We start from the raw sequence: 17,960 nt of genomic DNA on the forward strand, positions 1-17,960 counted from the left end.
CTAACTTAAGAACAACTTCCGTAAGCAATGAGTTCCTCTGGTGTCTTATTCTAATGTTAGCCAGTTAAACAAGAACTGTGTCACATAACCAGCCAATAAGAAAAACTGGTATTAGCTACTCCAAGACCTAAAAATCTTGTAGAAAATATGCAATGGGGAGGGAAATTCATAATGAAAATATCCTCCAATCTTAAGGTACAAACACATTTTGACAAGACCACTGTCACTGGATGTTATTTTTGCCTTACCAGCGCCACCCCTGCACCAGAATAAGAAACTGACATCCTGCTAGTTTATGCTACTCCTTACATACGACAAAAATCTAAGGATGCTCAAAATACTTGTTTTCTGATAGTTGGACATACTTAGCTTTTGAGTAAGTCATCTAGTGAAGTCACTGAATATGTTGCTCAAGTATCTAATGTGACCCTGCTTTTATTTTAATATAGACCTGTACCTTGCCAGGTTGTTGCAATAAAGACAAGACAGTTTCTTTATTACCTCCAGCATTTGGAAATTTTGAGGTCTCATCTTCTTTACGCTAAAATACTACTACTTTGATCCCCCTCATGTGGTACTTTATACACCTCTGGTCGTTATTTTCACTTTGGCATACACGTCCTTTTCCCTTATGGACTGTGCAATGCAGTTTAGGGTGCTGTGCTTTAGCTGAAATTCTGCAGTGACAATGGACCATAGGTAAACCCCCTATTTATGCATTTTGTATTTATTTTTTTGCAACAGCATGACAGGTGAGTTGCCTTAATTTCACATGCTTAGAGAGTGCAGGGTATGTGCTGTGGAGCTAGTCTACTCGAGTTGCAGGCAAGCCTAGGGGAATTGTGCAGGCCCCATCTGGGCAATGCCAATGTTCCCAACAACTGCTGCATCCACAGTCTGCATTTCTTATTCAGATCAGGTTTCCAAGCAGAAAGCAGGACCCACCTTAAGCATATATGGCGAATCTCTTTTCATTGCTTTCTGAAAAAAGTAGTTGCTTCAAGGCTATTCTGCCAATTAAAGTTTAAACTGGAAAAGCGTATCAATTAGCAGAACACATTGGCTCAGGGACAAGAATAATGAACAGCAAAGCTCTCAAGAGGCTAGAAAGAAACCTGGGCACTTGCCCAAAATCTGTCAAACTGGGTTTGTTTTTGTTATTATCACCTGCCTGAAACACAGTCACACAGTGAGTGTCTTGTCTCAACTAATTTGGTAACACAAGGTTTCACTTACTTTTGGAGGCTCAAGTAGGAGTTCATGGAAGGATGAAAGTCGTGCTTTTATGGCTTCTAAAACACTTTTATTGACCGAATATTTTGAGTTGCTCATGCCAGGAGGACAGATCTCTATATGGCCTTCAAATCTAAAACACAGACAATTAAAATCAGATAATTAATATCAAAACTAGTTGTAAAACATCTTTAAAGTATTATTTTGAGTGTGTCACAATTCTGAAGGCATGTGAAAATAATGAAGCATGTAAAAACATAGGGTTACAAACACAAAGTGTCAAGTAACAGCTGAGCAAGATTTTTCCAAACACTAGCCCTAGTATTTTTAGGTTTATTGTGCTTGAAATCTCCAGTATGGTTTTGAGATAGTACATTACAGTTGTTCTATTTCCTCTTTTGAGGCAGTTTCACTCATCTATCCATATATCAGTGTATCTATCTATGATATAGTGGTACATAAACAAGTTGAATGTACCACAAAGGAGAGCAGTTCAGCAGTTTCCAACATTAGGATGTAATAAAATTAGAAATAACCTTTTTAAAAGTCAATACCCCCTCACTTTACTGTACATATTTTCATCAAATTCCTTCTGGATACAAGGAAGAGAGTAATGTAATTAGCCTGAGCCATCAAGTGGTACAAACTAGCTTCTAGAAAAAAAAGCAGAAAGACCAATCATTTGGTGAAAGTGTAATAACACCAACTGCAATCACTTGGTTTACTCTTTTACCTCTTCAGTTACAACAGGCCACAAAAATGATTCAGTCATAAGTATGTGAAGACACTATTGTTGAACAGTAGCTACATTATGCAAGCATAATTTGAGTGAAAAAAGAACACTTACGTCTGTCGTCTTGTCTCAAGTAAGGTCAATAGTATTTGGATTGCACTGACTATTGCAGATTCATTTTTTTCTTTATGAAAAATATTAGATAGTAGCTGCTCTATGATTTCTTGCCTGAAAAGAAAAGTATTGACATCAGATAAAACACTACCTCCAAATACAGCTGTAGCTACCAGTTGCGCATGTAAAATTAATAAAGGAATAATACAGTGAAAACCAGTACCTATTTCAAGCTAGCAAGTACCACTAGGACAATCACTCCCATCCTCACTGTACTGATCATATTTTCCTATTCCTTCCTTTGATCTAGGTTTAGATCCTTCCACAGGATCTACTGAGAAACAACACTACAAAAAGGAACTATTCAGTCAGACCAAAAAACCTGATTCAGCTTCCTACAACAGCCTCACAAACCTAAACCTATAACCAGCAAAAGGAAGAAGGGAATACAGAAGAATCTTCTCTGTCAGAAACACACGCTTGGATTAAGTTACAACAAGTAACAGATCAAGGCAAAAGTCTCCCATGTATACTCTGCAAAGTATCAAGCTGACCCCCACATGTTTGGTCCCACTAACTATGGCAAATTTAATGAGACACATCTCACCCCAAGAAGTCCTCCAGGTGGGCTCTGCTTACTTGCTGAATTATTTTGCACTACACAGATGACAGTCAAGAAAATTCACCTGAAGAGTGGAGCTTGTCATTTCTAATGGTTTTCAAGGTCAGAAATTAAAAACCTTTTTATGAACTGAAAGTACAATCAGGAATGGAGCAAGCCAACTTACTTCTCTAGGCTTGCAAGCAGTGGATCCGGTTCTGAACTGTTCTGTACTTGTAACATCTGGTCTCTGCTTAAACGAATAATTTCACAGAGTGACTGTGATGCATTTGAATGCCTCTGGAACAGAAAAATAAAGCTTTTCACTGTAAGAGTAACAACAAGCTGGACTGTAACTCTTCAACTAAAAAAGGTGGAAGTTTCACCTCAGACAAATCTCTCCTACACAGTAAACATTCAGACAATAGCTTTATACTGTAACAAAACCTTAACAAGACAAAACAAACTTGAGGCATGAGGCAAGAATATTTTGCATATTAAGGTGGCAAAACATAGAATACATATAAGGCTTTGACGTGGACTGAAGTGGGACCAAAAAGGGGGAAGGGGGGGCCGCAGCTTACTGAAAAGAAGGGCAGAAAACAGTAAACCCAGAAAATTCTAGTACTATGTTGTACAGCAACTTGCTGAACAGACAAGACTCAGAAGAGCCTCAGACCAATACTTACATCTTCATCTTGAGATGGATGTACAATTTCCACAAGCCGCTGGATGATTCGCTCCTCATTCAGCCACTGTAAAAGTGTTTGTGAATCTTAGTAAGAATTTTATCCATGTGAATGAATTAACAATATTTAAAAGTAGTCATTTGACAACTGCAATAAGTCCTACTGTCAATATTACTAAACAAGGACTAACAATATTTTAGAAATAAAAGGTAAAAGTCAGTGTTTCTGAGCAATTATAACAAATAAAGCCTTATTTTTAAATAAACGGCAAAAAATATAAAAAGATGTTCACTAAAGTCCAAAACTTTTTTAAAACTGCATCTGGCAGTGCAAGTTAGATATTAAAACCCAGGGGAACAGATCAGCCTCTCAGGTTCTAAGTCATCTCCAACAGCACAGTGGGCTGTGCTGGAAAAGTACTAGCAGCGCCACAAAAAAACCAAGCAAACAAAGGCAGCCCAAAACCCCACAAAACCAAACCAAAACCACACACTGAACTTCAGCACACTGAAGAGCTAAACTTGGTAAAGCCAGCAAAATATAAGCCATTTTACAGTTCACAAACGTCAGATGAAAATCTTTTGAGACACTTGACTTACATTTAACACTTCTTGCCGAGGCTGTGGAGGTTCTATGCAAGTCAGTAGCCTGAGCAGCAAGTCCATGATAGCAGAGGTCCCTATGTGCTTAATAATGAGGTCTACAAAATCATGTTTCTTCTTTAAAAAATCCACAATCTAGAAATTAAAAAGAATTAAGCTTGTATTTACTTATCTGTATTTCACATGGTAAATTACACCAAACAGATTTAGCTTCTCTCTCCTAGCAAATGGAGAAAATAAATAAGTTCTTAAGACACTTTTGCTACTTAAAGCTTGCAGTACAAGGCAAACATTAACTAATACAAATGCATAAAAGTAGCAAAAGTGGCACAGGACAGAACCATCCAGTGTGCAGTGCGTCTTGGGCCTCCTCTCAAGGCTAACTGGCTGACCATAAGCTACTTATAATCCAATGCACTGTCAGCTCTCCTTTTTGGTACAAATGACTCTCATGCCTGCTTAGAGAGCAAAGCTTGAGACAGCAAGACCTTAACATAATGCAAAGAAATACAGAGCTTGCTATATTACAGAACAGTCACAAACTTAACTTCCTGAGGTCAGACAGCCTGTCATTGCAGCTGTTTGCAGTACTGGACCACATGAACAGTGCAACAACATTTATGAACAAGGACTCCAAACATCTCTTAATTTGTTCTAGACCAACTCTTCACACCAAGTTGGATGCACTCCTACCAATTCAAATCACTTACCTTCACCTTTAACAATTAATACAAGTATCATCGTATAAAATATTGAGCTAAGCTAAGTCAAAAGGTAAGCACTCTTACACTGATTGCACACATAGCTCAGGCAAATGCAAATCAAATACATCATACTTATCAAAATACATTTTTTTAATCCTGTGCATACCATTAAAAATGGTTAGCATCTTCAGCTAGTATAGAATTGAATGCCCTCTTTTGACTTCGCTGCTATCCTCAAACAGGTAGTCTTTAAGCAGCACTGCCAAATACAACTTTATTAGAGCACTCGTTAAATTGGAGAGGTTGCAAATATTTACCTCTTCTGGTTTTCTGCTTATTAGAATACTTAGCACCTTGCTGAAGAAACTGGCCAGTAAAGGGTTTAGAGGAGATTCATTCAGGAGGAAGCTGTACAGTTTCATAAGTAAGGATTCCTCTTCTCCCAGCCTATCATTGATCTGTGAGACATCTGATGTAAGCAGCTCACACGATATGTTTGGATATCTGGGGGGAGGGGGAAATAAAAAAAAAAAAAAAAATCATACTGTTAGTCATACTTCAAAGTTGCCACACTCCCAGCTCTGAATTCAGGATCTGGTAAAGCTTCTGACCAAGTTTTCAAGCAGGGTTGGTCTGCACTAATTAAAGCAGCAAACTACTGCACTGTAACATAACTGTACATTCAGCATACAAACTACTCTTTCATTTAAGAAATGGACTACTCTGATCTTCAGTAGCAACATGACAACACTAGGGAAGTGGGGAAAGGAAAGGGCAAGCTTTTATCCTAAGATCTACTATTAAAGTCTTCTGTTCTATCATTAAGCCCATCTGCTCAAGTCTTCTGCTTGCAGAAGCAACCTCTTTTTTTGATAGGAAAAACTTAATTACCAAGGAGTTAAGCAGACTGAAGTACTGGACTAATACTGGGGAAAAACCAGTGTGTTTGCCTCTCTCTGATATAACAGGGATTATACTAAAATGGCCAAAAGGAATAGTTTCAGGATATTAAAATATATATACATATTGCAGTTACGTAGAAGCTCAGTAAACTAGCCAGTCTGACAAAACCTGCAAAACTAGCTAGTACTGCTTCACGACACCAAAGCAAAAGTAGAGTTCAGAACGTTGAGTAATTCAACTAAGAGGCCATCAAGACCAGTAATTTCCTGCATTTGATGTACTATCACCTACTCAGACTAAAGACAATTTTGACTGACAGCCTAAGGTTTTTAAATGAAAGAAGTTTCAAATGCTACTAGAAAACCTTAGAGGAAGCTTGGTTTACCAAAAATGGCAAAGTGCTACAACTAACAGTGTAGCTTATTATTCTTATTTTTCTCCCATACTGTTTTAAGAAAAAAAGCTACTGTCTGCATAGGCAACTCTAAAATAGTCCTAAACCAGTATAAATTCTTTCATACAAACTGCTAGGTTGCCTTTCAAGCTTGAACCTTCTGAGCAAGTTAGCTGAAGTCATGGCCATAGCTAATTAATTCCTACAAAGGAATTCCTACAATTCCTCTGCAAAGGAAAACATTAGTAATCACTCTTCCATAAGCATCTTCAAAACATCTTCCCAATCATCAATAAAACAAAGCCAAGCACTTAACTACACTATCAAACAGGGGTTTTCATTCAATTGTTTCCTTAATCATCACAACTACAAGATTCTTCATAACAGCTCTGATAGTTATATTTTTAAATTTTTTTCTTTAAACCTCCTTTGGACAGCAATTGGTTTTGGATGCATTTGTGGATAAGAGGCTTCCATTTGAAAAAAATGCAAATAGTAGACTGATTTTTAAGTTCTACATAACCTCCTGAAAAAAATAAACTTGCTCTAAAGATAATGGTATCGTACTAGCAAGTACAAATGCAAAACACACTATCAAGTTAACCAGAGTAATATACCCCTCTTTCCACCTTCCCAAATCTCCCCTATCCCAAAAGTTTTCCTACTTATATCGAATTTGTTCATCCATGTCTTGAGGTGGCTCTTCGATAATAAATGAAACTAAGTCTTCCAAACATTCTAACTTCAGCAGAAAATCTATAAGTTTGCGATTCTGAGCCTTGCACTCTTGCAGAACATCCTCTTCATCCATCAATTCCTTCAGTGTTACATCTTCTCTCTCTAGAAGTGTATCTATGTGGGATGACGAATGGAGGTCAAATTTCCAAAACATGCTGGTCTGGATAAGAAGAATATATACAAAGCATTAAGTTCACAAATCTATTTAAGCAGTATTTGTAGGTAACACTTCATACTAGTATTTTATAGCTTCTAACCCCAAAGGTACCTGCATGCATAGAAACTTTTAGAAGTCAAAGGAGACGCGACAGTAGATGCTGACAATCAAAAGTTACAAAATCAGGCTTGATTAAAGATGACTGAATACTCTGTAGTAATTTTTGTACCTTCAGCAACAGCCAATATTCTAACATCCAAACATAAAGCCAGACAGCTCCAGGGTTTTACTTATATGAAAGGAACATGCTACTCTGCATTAAAGAAATAAGGGTAACTCTGTTTTTCATCTATGGACCAGGTTTCAGGTTCAGAACCACGTGCTCAGCAATTAACAGAGCTGGGAAAGATAAAACGAGCACTGCATAAATGCACTTGAGTACTACCCCTACCACTGAAGGGCACACCTATGAAGGTGAAGGAATTACAACACATTTTAAACTTGCTGGAAGTACACATCAAAGTGCTGGAGCTAATTTCAACGCAGGACCTACTCACTGACTGCACCTCCCTCCACAAACTTGACACAGGAGGAATAACATGGGACAATAAAATATCTTATGCAAACATGTGAAAGGGCAGTGGCCTCAAACACAAACATTGCAAAAGACCGTAAGAGAAATGGGTAATGATGAGCAACTTCACCTTTCCTTATAAAATGCTTTGGCATATGTTAATTCTGTTGCTCTAAGACACTTCGCAAGCAGTTGCTAATGAGACAACCGTGCTATCAGGAAATAACATTTCAGTCTATGATAGAGCCGCTTTCACTTCACATTAAGCTGAATACAAGCATTCGCTCCACCCCCTCCTCTCCAAAACAGGTCTTGGATATGACATTTAACCTCTGACACAATATCAGCTGGTCTTACATGAATGCAGAACGTGGACTAAAAGATACTACAGATACTAGAGTGCAGCAACAAACTTGTCTTTAATTTCCTTACAACTGGAAGCAGTAATTGGTTTTTAAGCAGCACTCATAAGGAAACATTCCCTTTGTTCTTTAGTAACTGCCTTCCAATTCAATACATTAGTTACTGCTGTGCATTAGCCACATCAGCTGTGAGGACATGTGGTTACTGCAAAGAACACAGATGAATAGTATTTTAGCAAGAACATATCTGTAAGCTGCAGGGGGTAAGAGGCAGCAAGCTTAAATGCTTTTGCTGTACATTCTTATAAAAACCTACTCACACCCCCCCCCAAAAAAACAAACAACAAACCCAACAAACTATCTAATTCTTATGCAAACTAAGATAAAGACAGCTTTAAGCATTTATTTCCAAGTTAAAAGTGGATTCAGCATCCACACTAAAGCTATTTAGAACAGTGAAGTGTCAAATTTAGTACTTGGGCAGTTTAGAAAACAGATAAAAAGTCCAAGCATTCAGCAAACCCCTTATGATTATCTTCAGCAGCAAGACTGCCAATATTTGGCCTAAACACTGAAAAGCCTGGTATATTCACTATAGAGAAGTTTTAATTGCTTTCAGGATTTTCACTGCTGCTTTAACCATTACACACTGATCACTTAATGCCATCTTGTTTTGCTTAGCCTTTTGTCAGAAGGCATAAGTATGCATAACTGCCCCTAGATTACATAGCTTTCTGTTTAAAGATACAGGAGTCAAACAAACCAGAAAAAGGTACAGCTAATTTCAATTGCAGTATGGGTACTTATAATCATCTAAGATCTCATGCAAGGATTCAGTGGTTAAAAATCAGAAAAATTATTTTCTAGTAAGAGAATTAGTAAATTTACAAGTAGGGTTCAAAACATCTGATCTCATTAATTAGCTTAAATCAAATTATACAAAGTTGTTAAACATACTAGCTTGTGGGTGGGTATTCAGCCTACACAGATTTACTGTAAGCAAGTGAAATTAGTGCATTATTAGCCATGGGATAAGTTTTGTTTGGTTTGACTTTTTTAAACCTCTAGAAAGTATATCAAATCATTCCCCTTGCCACAATTAACAAAAGCAACATCTTTGCAAGTAACAACCATCAATGCTTATTCCAGGTGCAAATCCCTCTGCAGTGAATAAAGCTCATTTCAGTAGTGTCTATGTATTTCTCAGTTACTTATTTCAAGAGAAATTCAACAATGGAAAACAGAAAAAAAAAAAAAAAGGAGGCATACTACTGCGAACATGTTACTGCGTTATTTCACAAACTGTCTCGCAGGCAAGCTCTTTTAGGGGTGCTCCCTCAACATGGCAGGTGCCGGCCAGAGATTATTCCGTCACTTTTCAACAGGAGCCCAGGTCCTTTGAAATAAGGAAAGATAAACAACATAAAACGCGCCAAAGAGGAAGTCCAGGAACCCTGGAGAAAAGAGAATTTTCTTAGGCGTTATCACTGGCGATAATCTAGAATCGGTCTAACATAGTTCTGAATGGAAATTCAAAAAACAAAGTCGTTATTCTTCCCACAGCCTACTTTTCTACCCTCCCTCCCCAAACCTACCAATTCTGAAATTCTTAATTATCTTCATGTTTTTCAAATTTCAGTCCTATTAACATAGTCACAATTATGCCTGATGTCCACGAATCAGGGGTGCTCCTCCTAAATTTCACTATCTGCAGAGATAAACTCCAGAAATCAGCTGGGTTGTGGTACTGCCAATGTTCAACTCCACTACCACTACTACTAATATGAGCAGAAAAATCACATTTGGATTCAATTAAAGATGTAAGAGACTGCTAAATATTAGACACGCTCAAGATTAGATACTTCTAGAAGAAAAGTAATCCAGGATAATTCCAAAAACTCTCCAGTGTAGAAAGAAAAAGACAGTAAAGGTGCTGCAGATACTTGTCTTTTGTAACTTGAGTTAGCTTTCCACAATCTCTGAAAATTTTCAGATACCAAGACTGACAGACTTCCAGTTCATGGAAACAACACTTCTGAATGTTCAATGTACTTGCTGATGTACAAGTTATGTCAATTCAAGATCTTAAGGAACACCTAGCATTCAGAAAAATACTGCTTTGTTTCCCTGGTTAATACTGTTCACGGATTCTTCTTTGAGCAAATGCTGAAATAACATTCCACATGGTAAACACCTGACTTAAATCTGAAAAGAAGAAAGCACCCCACCAAAATGCAGAAAGCCTGTCAGCTGCTCTGAGATAGAGGTAACTGAAATTCTCACTTGAATTGTTTACTAAAGGGAAGAAATTAAGCTTAGAAGCAATTCTTTCAGACCAGAAAAAATATGAAGCCTTCTGCCTAGTACAACTTAAGAAAACCACACAGTATTTTGTTTAACAGTAATTAAGTCTGTGGCTCTTTCTGAAGGCCGAAGGCTTAACTGGCATCTCCATAAAAACAAGCTGGTAACAACTCTCTCAGTAAGTTTCAGTACCTTCCAGTCGACACAGCTATCAAACATCTTTCCTTGAACACAGATATTTCTGCTTTCAAGCTACAGGATGAAGATATGAAATCCAGTCAGACAAGTATTGTGGACAATGTTTCCTATATTGAACTTTTTACAAAACAGACTCATTACTTTAAAGCATCCAGAAGTCCCTTAAGCAAATAAGAAAGCTATTAAAAGTTAGCTGCTCATTTAACTTTTAAGCATCATCCTCAGGTAAAACAAACACAAGAAACACTCTGCATGGAGTTACTTACAACTTGGTGCCTCATACCTCTATGTAACAGGCGGGTATTGGTAGCTACAAGCAGGGATCTAGACCACTGCAGAAAGAAAACCGAGAGACCTCTGCTAGTCAGATGAAGGCTGGTTTTACCTAACAACTGGATGTTAAAAGCATATAGAGCTTCCAGTAGGAACTTCATAGATTTTACAGCAATACCTAGTTTCAAGCAAGAGAAACTTCTAAAAGAAAAAGCGTATCAGTGTCAAGCTGAAGATTCTGCAATATACCAAAATCTGAGAAATACTACATAGACAGTTACAACAAGGACTGTTATAAAAAAACTAATGTAACTGTCAATTTATTTCATGTAGCACCCTATTTTCTTACTAGAGGGTTCAAATGCACAGATAAAAACCAGTTACTTTTACAACAGCAAACATTCCCATGACTAAAATACATCCTAAATTATTCAGCCTACTTCAGCAAAACAGGGATTTACAACGCCTGTGTAGTAACTAACAAAACACAACATAATAGTTGGATGCAAGGAAAGCAACTAGCAAGAAAGTCCTTGGTGCCACTACAGGCTTTCAAGAAAGTCTTGTATTTCTAATGATAAAAGCATTTCTGATGCAAAAAATCTACTGCATTCTAAAAACCAGAGAGGCAGGCAGGTTTGGGAAAGGACAAAATAATGAAGATAAATTATTACGTTTTTATCATTAAAAGAATTTACCCATCTTTTTAAGACCTTTAAATGTGTTAAATTTCTTTAAAATGCTACGCATGCCCTTCTGCCAGCTTCAGCTTCATATAACCTCAACCAGTTAGCCTTGAGGTACATTTAATTAGCTTCCAGTTCTGGTTTTTTTCCCCCTGCTTTCTCCAAGCAACAGACAGTAATTAGGCATCATAATCATTTATAAAGTGCTTATGCTTACACTGGAAGCAGACCATCTGTTCAAAGCTAAGCACAAGTGCATGTCTCAAAAAATTTTAGAGATAAACAGAATTACCAGTCACCCGAATGGAAAGAGAAGACACTTGAGTGGCTACTTTTCAAACTATATTTCACTCAGCCAGAGCATCACCCACTATAAGCCTGCTGCCTGCAACTGCCTGTCCTTAGGCCACCAAGAGGGGAGGCAGAGGACAGTCCCTGTGCCCAAGGAGCAGCAAGATGGCAAAGGGGAGCAATCCTCAGAAAAGGGGCCCTCAGCCCACCTGAACCTCCTCCTCCTCCCATGAGGGCATCTTTCAGACCACTGCCACTCCCCTCAACTCCCAGAACAGTCATATTTGTTCACACACATTGCCACCACAGTGGCCCACAGACGTCACAAGCTACCTCATTGCCTTTTGTTCCAGGCCCTATAAATACATAGGCCCTGACAGCTAGTCCAGTCTGCTGAACTTCAAGGCCCTCAGATTCAAGGATGATTGGAACAAAAAGTTCCCAAAGCAGCAAGGTGAGTGGCTGCCCACTTTTGCATGGGGAAGGCAGATGGGTAGTTGCAGGAGACACAGACAAAGAGAAGGAAGCATCAGACGGAGTACACCATGGTAGCAATGGCCATTGCTCATGCAGCTGATGGTGTGTAGCCCATGGAGGTGGATCCACCCAAAGACGAAGCAGAAACACGGAAATGGATCTACCTCCAGCATGTCTCCTCTGGCAACACTGCATCACACCAGGGCTCTTTTCATTAACACCATAAGCACAGCATCACAGGAGTACCCAGCCAGCACCCACCAATCAGCACAGACCCTGTACCTGTGGAGGTACATGGTACTCTGTACCATGGAGGCCCAGCCTCCATGCCTGGCTGCCCTGAAGGCTTATCCATTCCACTTCTTAGCATTAACAATTATTTCATTGATTGCCACAGGTCATGCGAGCCCTTCTGTTTTCCATCCAACATGCCTTCTGAAGGGCGGCTGGACTAGATGAGCTTCAAAAGTCCCTTACAACACAAACCATTTTATGATTCTATAATCATCTTAGTAAGACCTCACCATTGAGTTGTAACATTCAGGAATTGTGGGGGAGCATTCTTTGCACGTAAGCTATCAACATTTCAGTGTTTTGAACAATCTGCAGGTAAAGTTTCACTTATACCAAAAAAACCCCAAACAACAACCAACACCCGCCCTCCCCCCCCGCCCCCCCAAAAACAACAAAACCAAAAAGCCAAACAAAAGACCACACCTTCTCCCAAATACCATCAAGAATTCCTGGGTAACCAAAAAACATTTCAGAATACATGAGAAACACTTTCTCACATTCATTGATTATTGGACAATTTAAACTTGTACTACAGATACAATTCCTTCCAGACACTGTACTCATTTACAGCACATACAACCACTATACCTTCAGAGGGCAACTACATACTCAAGTGAAAAGCAAGCAAAAGACATCACGTGGTAGTCCTTGTTTGACTGGAAGAGAAACAAGTCAGAAAACTGCATAAAGACACAGTAATTTTCATAACATCCTCTTTTAACAGCTGTCTCTTCCTCCTAATGAGGAGGCAAATATCAGACAAGGGAAAAGGGAGCCTGCTATGGCAGCAGAACAGTTAAGACTTGAGTCAGAAATGATATCATTTTCACCATTACTTATCGCAGTAGCCTTCCTTATTTATGCATACTGGCTGCACTTCTATCTAGACCAGAACTATATATAGATTTTTACATAATACATAGATAATAGCCATCATGTGCATATACACATATGCCTATTATGACTGTACATCCCAATAATCAATAGCTCTGGCATGCTGAAGTACATGAACAAGTCCAAACTAGTTAATGTTTATTTAAAGACACCAATCTCTCAAAAACTCAAGAGGTCATAATTGTCCAGCAAAAGCACAAAAATCAGCTGAAATCTACAGTCTGCCATGAAGTTACAAGAGCAATTTTATACCAAGTAGAAGTTTATCCCTCTCAATTCTTATACTCTATCACAATCCATGGTGTGTTAATAAATTAGATCTTCATTACCTGAAATAGCTACAAATTAGACACTGATCTCCCCAGCCCAAATAAAAAGGATGAATTATTTTCTAGTAACTCCACTTCAACAGCTGAATATTTACACATTTAAAACATTCACTGGTCACAAAATTCAGTTATATTCTTATTTGTAATCTCCCAACTATATTCAAAATTAATATATCTATGTACTTACAGAAGACAGTTCCATAATATAAAAAGCAAGCCAAACAGTGCATAGCTATTCAGAGGACAATTTGACACTGAAGCATGCAGTTTAGTACCAGAAATTCAGTTGCAAAAGACAGCATTACCACACTTCAATATTATAATCTATAGTGCTGAACAGCATTCATACCTAATGTATGTCAGTTCATGAACATATTTGCTTTGAAATTCTCCCAAAGAATGAGAAAGTGGGCAGCAATTACACCTCCTGGCACAAAAGCAAAACACTTTAAAACATATTCTCTGTAAAACAAGCGGAATAACCACAGCAGTGTGTCTAATGACCCTTGATTCCCATTGTAAGACCAAAGCAGAGCTGAGAAAGAATGTAACAGCAGGGTAGGTTAAAGACAAAGTTAGAAACAGCCATCTAGAAAGCAATCCAAGAAAAGCTGCAAGGAGGGGGAAGGAATGGGCACAAAGTCTGAACTGCAGAAGGAAGAGCAGCTTAGAAGGTTGTAAATGTGAACCTACAGAAGTCAGGTATGTAAGCCTTTAGTGGACATCAGGAACAAGGAAAACTTAAAGCACTCAGGAACCACTTTAGATGCAGAAGCTAAATCTACTGCTGTAGGTGAAGTGTAATAGTTTCTTACCTGTAAAACACAATTTTTTTTTTTTTTAAAGTTAAAAAACAATGATTTGTATTCTTTCAGGCTCCTTGCCCATTACAGGGGATTCTGGCAACAGCAAAAAATTTTTCAGTCTACAGTATTAGCAGATTAGCAGGACTGAATTAGGAGTGAATTAGATGAAGTAGATTTCTTCCTACAACAAAAAAAAAAAAAAAATTATAATTTGATACTGTTTAATACTTATTTTTAAACCAACTTGAATTAAACTTCCCCCTTTATTTTTGGGAGACAAACGAAGAAGCTTCATTGCCTCATTGAAATAAACTGCCTTTAAAATCTGTGCTTGACTGTGGAACCTAACACAAACCCAGATTCTTTTTTAATAAACAATTAGCAACTGCTTATGAAATAACACCTTCAGAGCTAGAAAAGACATTATTACTAGTTTTTTGCAGCAGTCTTTTATTTCCTTAAAACTATTCTTCTTATATTAAGACCGAATCTACTAAAAAATGCACAGAAAAAAACCACACACAAACATTAAGAATGCCAGTTATTTTGGCATAAGCCTGTATAAACAAGTCAGCCAGTTTCAATCTGAAAACAGCTTGACTTGGAAAGAAACAATACAGCCCACGTATGAACTTATAAAGGAACCGCATTCAGTCATGAAGACCACTTCTTTCTATAGTTTTAATTCTTCCAACGTAAAGCAAAGTACCATTAAAGAGCTTAATTAGATATCCATAACTGGTTTCAGAGTGCCTATGCTTTGGTCAACACCAAATAGGCAAGAAAAAGCATCTGATGCTTTTGTCTGATGTAGCTGTTTCTAGCAGCTGGAAGAAGAATTTCTAACACAAAAATTCACCTTCCTTTTCCACCAGTTACACAGGACTTTTTGATTTTGTTCTTCAATGTAGGTTTCAAGCAAGATGTTTATTTCTTTTGAGAACAGGGGTAATATTGGTCATTAAAAAAAAAAAAGTACCAGCAACTAAGGCGGCTAGCAAAGATTTTATCACATTCGTTAATTCATGTCCATGTCTACCTAGCATTTGGGAAAAAAGCTCTGCTATCAGAGTTTGTCACAAATGTATCTTCAGCTTAAAAAACCAACCAAAGAAAAAAACCACACAAAAGAAACGCAGCCAAACAACAACCAAAAAAAAAAAAACACAACAACAAAAAAAAAAAACCAAAAAAAGAAAGCACCACCACCAAAACAAGCAAACAAACAAAACCAAACTAAAAACAAAACCACACCAATCCATACACCTTAAAAAAGCATTTCAAGTATCCTGCCGAACAGAAGAATTATTTTTTTTTCTGACTTGAAATATCAGGTTATGAGCTCCAACAGTTCTGGAACAAAACCAACACACATACATTTGCATTTTTTTCACAAAAGCAGAAGGACTCCAAGCTTTTGTACACAAACACTAAACACAACATTTTAATGCTATTTTAGTGACCAGGAACCTAAAGGCAATGTAATATATTAACCATACTGTTTTCAAAGATCATGTTTCTCCTCTGCAAACCTTTAGGTCTCTATGTCTGGTAGACTTGCCAATCCCTTGTGAGTCAAGTGCCTGACTAGAGCAGAAAAAGTAAGGGAGTTTACTGGACTTAAGTTTGCTTTACTCAAGTCTCCTTGGTTATCACTTCTGCGTTTCAAATGCACACCTATGTTCAAAAGTAGAGCTCCAAGAAGGGTACTGTCCAAGAAGCTAGGGATCAGTTCAGGAAAGCTAAAGGCCAGTTAGAATTGAGTCTGGACACAGATGTCAAGGATAATAGGTCAGACAGTCTTTTATAGGAATGTTGCTGCCAAAGAAAGACTAGTAATAATGTGGGCCCTCCCTAAAAGGAAACAGGAGACCTGGCTACCTTGGATTTGGAGAAGACTGAGTTTCTCAGTGAATTCTTTGCCTCAGTCTTCAATGGCAAGTGCTCTGACCACACTGCTCAAGTCACAAAAGACATATGCAGGCACTGGGCAAATGAAGCCCTTAAGCCCACTCTAGGAGAAGATCAGGTTTGAGATCACTGATAGTTCCCTCAGGACCTCTGGGCAATCCTTAAATGAAGTTGCTAATCCACTGTCCATCATATTTGAGAAGTCACGGTAGTCAGTTCTTGATGACTGAAAAAAAAGGGAAATATATCCCCACAGACCAGTCGGTCTCACCTCTGTGCCTGGCAAAATCATGGAGCAGATTCTCCTGGAAGCCATGCTAAGTCACATGAAAAGCAATGAGGCAATTGGCAACAGACAACATGGCTTCACTAAGGGCAAATCCTGCCAGACCCGTTTGGTAGTCTTTTAGATTGGGACTACAGAACTGATGGATAGAGGCAGAGCAACTGACTTAGTCTAGCTGGACTTTTCACAAGTCCCACACAAGACAGTGTCCCACACAACAGCCTTGTCTCTAAATTGGAGAGGCATAGATCTGATGGATGGATCACTTGCTGGATAAAGAAGTGGCTGGGTGGCCACACCAGAGAGTTGTGGTCAACTATTCAATGTCCGTCTCTAGACCAATAACGAGTGGTGTCCCTCAGGGGCTGGTGTGGGGGCTGATCCTGTTCAACATCTTTGCCAGCAACACAGAGGGATTGTGCGCACCCTCAGCAAGTCTGCCAATGACATCCAACTGTTTGGTGCAGTTGATACGCCCATCCAGAGGGACCCTGACATGCTTGAGGGCCAACGCAAACCTCAAGATGTTCAACAAAGCAAAGTGCAAGGTCCTGCCCCTAGGTCAGGGAAATACCAGGCACAGCTACAAGTTGAGCAGAGAAGTGATTCAGAGCAGCCCTGCAGTGAATGACTTGGGGATGTTGGTCAATGAGAAACTGAACATGAGCCGGCTCCAGTGTGTGCTCACAGCCCAGAAAGTCAACCATATACTGGGCTGCATCAAAAGGAATATTACCAGCAGGTCAAAGGAGTGATCCTATCCCTCATCTTGTGAGACCCCACCTGGAGTATTGTGTGCAGTTCTCAACATAAGAACGTAAAAAGGAGTAAGTCCAGAGGAGACCCACAGGGTAAGAGGGCTGGAGCACCTCCTGTGTGAAAACAGGCTGAGAAAGTTGGGGCTGTTTAGCCTGGAAAAAAGAAGCTGTGTGGAGACCTCACAGCAGCCTTCCAGTATCTGAAGAGGGCCTACAAGGATGCTGACAGGGACTCTTCATCAGGCGCTGTAGTGATAGGACAAGGGTCAACAGGTTCAAACTTGAACAGGGGATATTTAGGTTAGATATAAGGATAGATATAGAGGTACTGGAAAAGGCTGTCCTTGTTGTAAATGCTGGCAGTATTCAAGGCCAGGTCGCTTGAGTGAATTAATGGGAGGTTGCCCCTGCCCATGGCTGGGGATTGAAACTGGATGATCTTGAAGTCCTTTCCAACCCAAACCATTCTATTATTCTATATAGAATGTCAGGTACTAGATGCTAAATAGGTGGATTACATGATCAACACAGAGACAACTGAATTGAGACTCAGTATCTTCCAGAAGCATTCTACCATCATTTCTGTCACATAAAGTGGTAGAAAGCCCCCTACTTCATGTTATTTAAACCATGTGCACTTAGTGAAACT

The 17,960-nt window shown here is 38.8% G+C and overlaps 1 protein-coding gene across 8 annotated transcripts in view; it reads right to left on the bottom strand.

Moving 5' to 3' along the window:
• Positions 1-17,960, bottom strand: part of PPP6R3 (protein phosphatase 6 regulatory subunit 3) — a 58,981-nt gene that overhangs the window by 32,286 nt on the left and 8,735 nt on the right. For 4 of the 8 annotated variants that reach the window (XM_065683146.1, XM_065683140.1, XM_065683141.1 and 1 more), the window contains exons 2-10: positions 14,366-14,537; positions 9,074-9,200; positions 6,639-6,871; positions 4,994-5,180; positions 3,970-4,107; positions 3,371-3,436; positions 2,869-2,981; positions 2,081-2,194; positions 1,237-1,366 (exon numbers count right to left, since the gene is read on the bottom strand). In XM_065683146.1, the coding sequence (XP_065539218.1) occupies positions 1,237-1,366; positions 2,081-2,194; positions 2,869-2,981; positions 3,371-3,436; positions 3,970-4,107; positions 4,994-5,180; positions 6,639-6,871; positions 9,074-9,085 (993 nt within the window). In that variant the 5' untranslated portion in view covers positions 9,086-9,200; positions 14,366-14,537. Of the gene's footprint in view, positions 1-1,236; positions 1,367-2,080; positions 2,195-2,868; positions 2,982-3,370; positions 3,437-3,969; positions 4,108-4,993; positions 5,181-6,638; positions 6,872-9,073; positions 9,201-14,365; positions 14,538-17,960 lie in introns of those variants that run through there. The other 4 variants (XM_065683143.1, XM_065683142.1, XM_065683144.1 and 1 more) reach the window with 4 other exon arrangements.

Source organism: Lathamus discolor, chromosome 6 (assembly GCF_037157495.1).
Source record: "Lathamus discolor isolate bLatDis1 chromosome 6, bLatDis1.hap1, whole genome shotgun sequence".
In the NCBI taxonomy this organism is placed as follows: domain Eukaryota; kingdom Metazoa; phylum Chordata; class Aves; order Psittaciformes; family Psittacidae; genus Lathamus; species Lathamus discolor.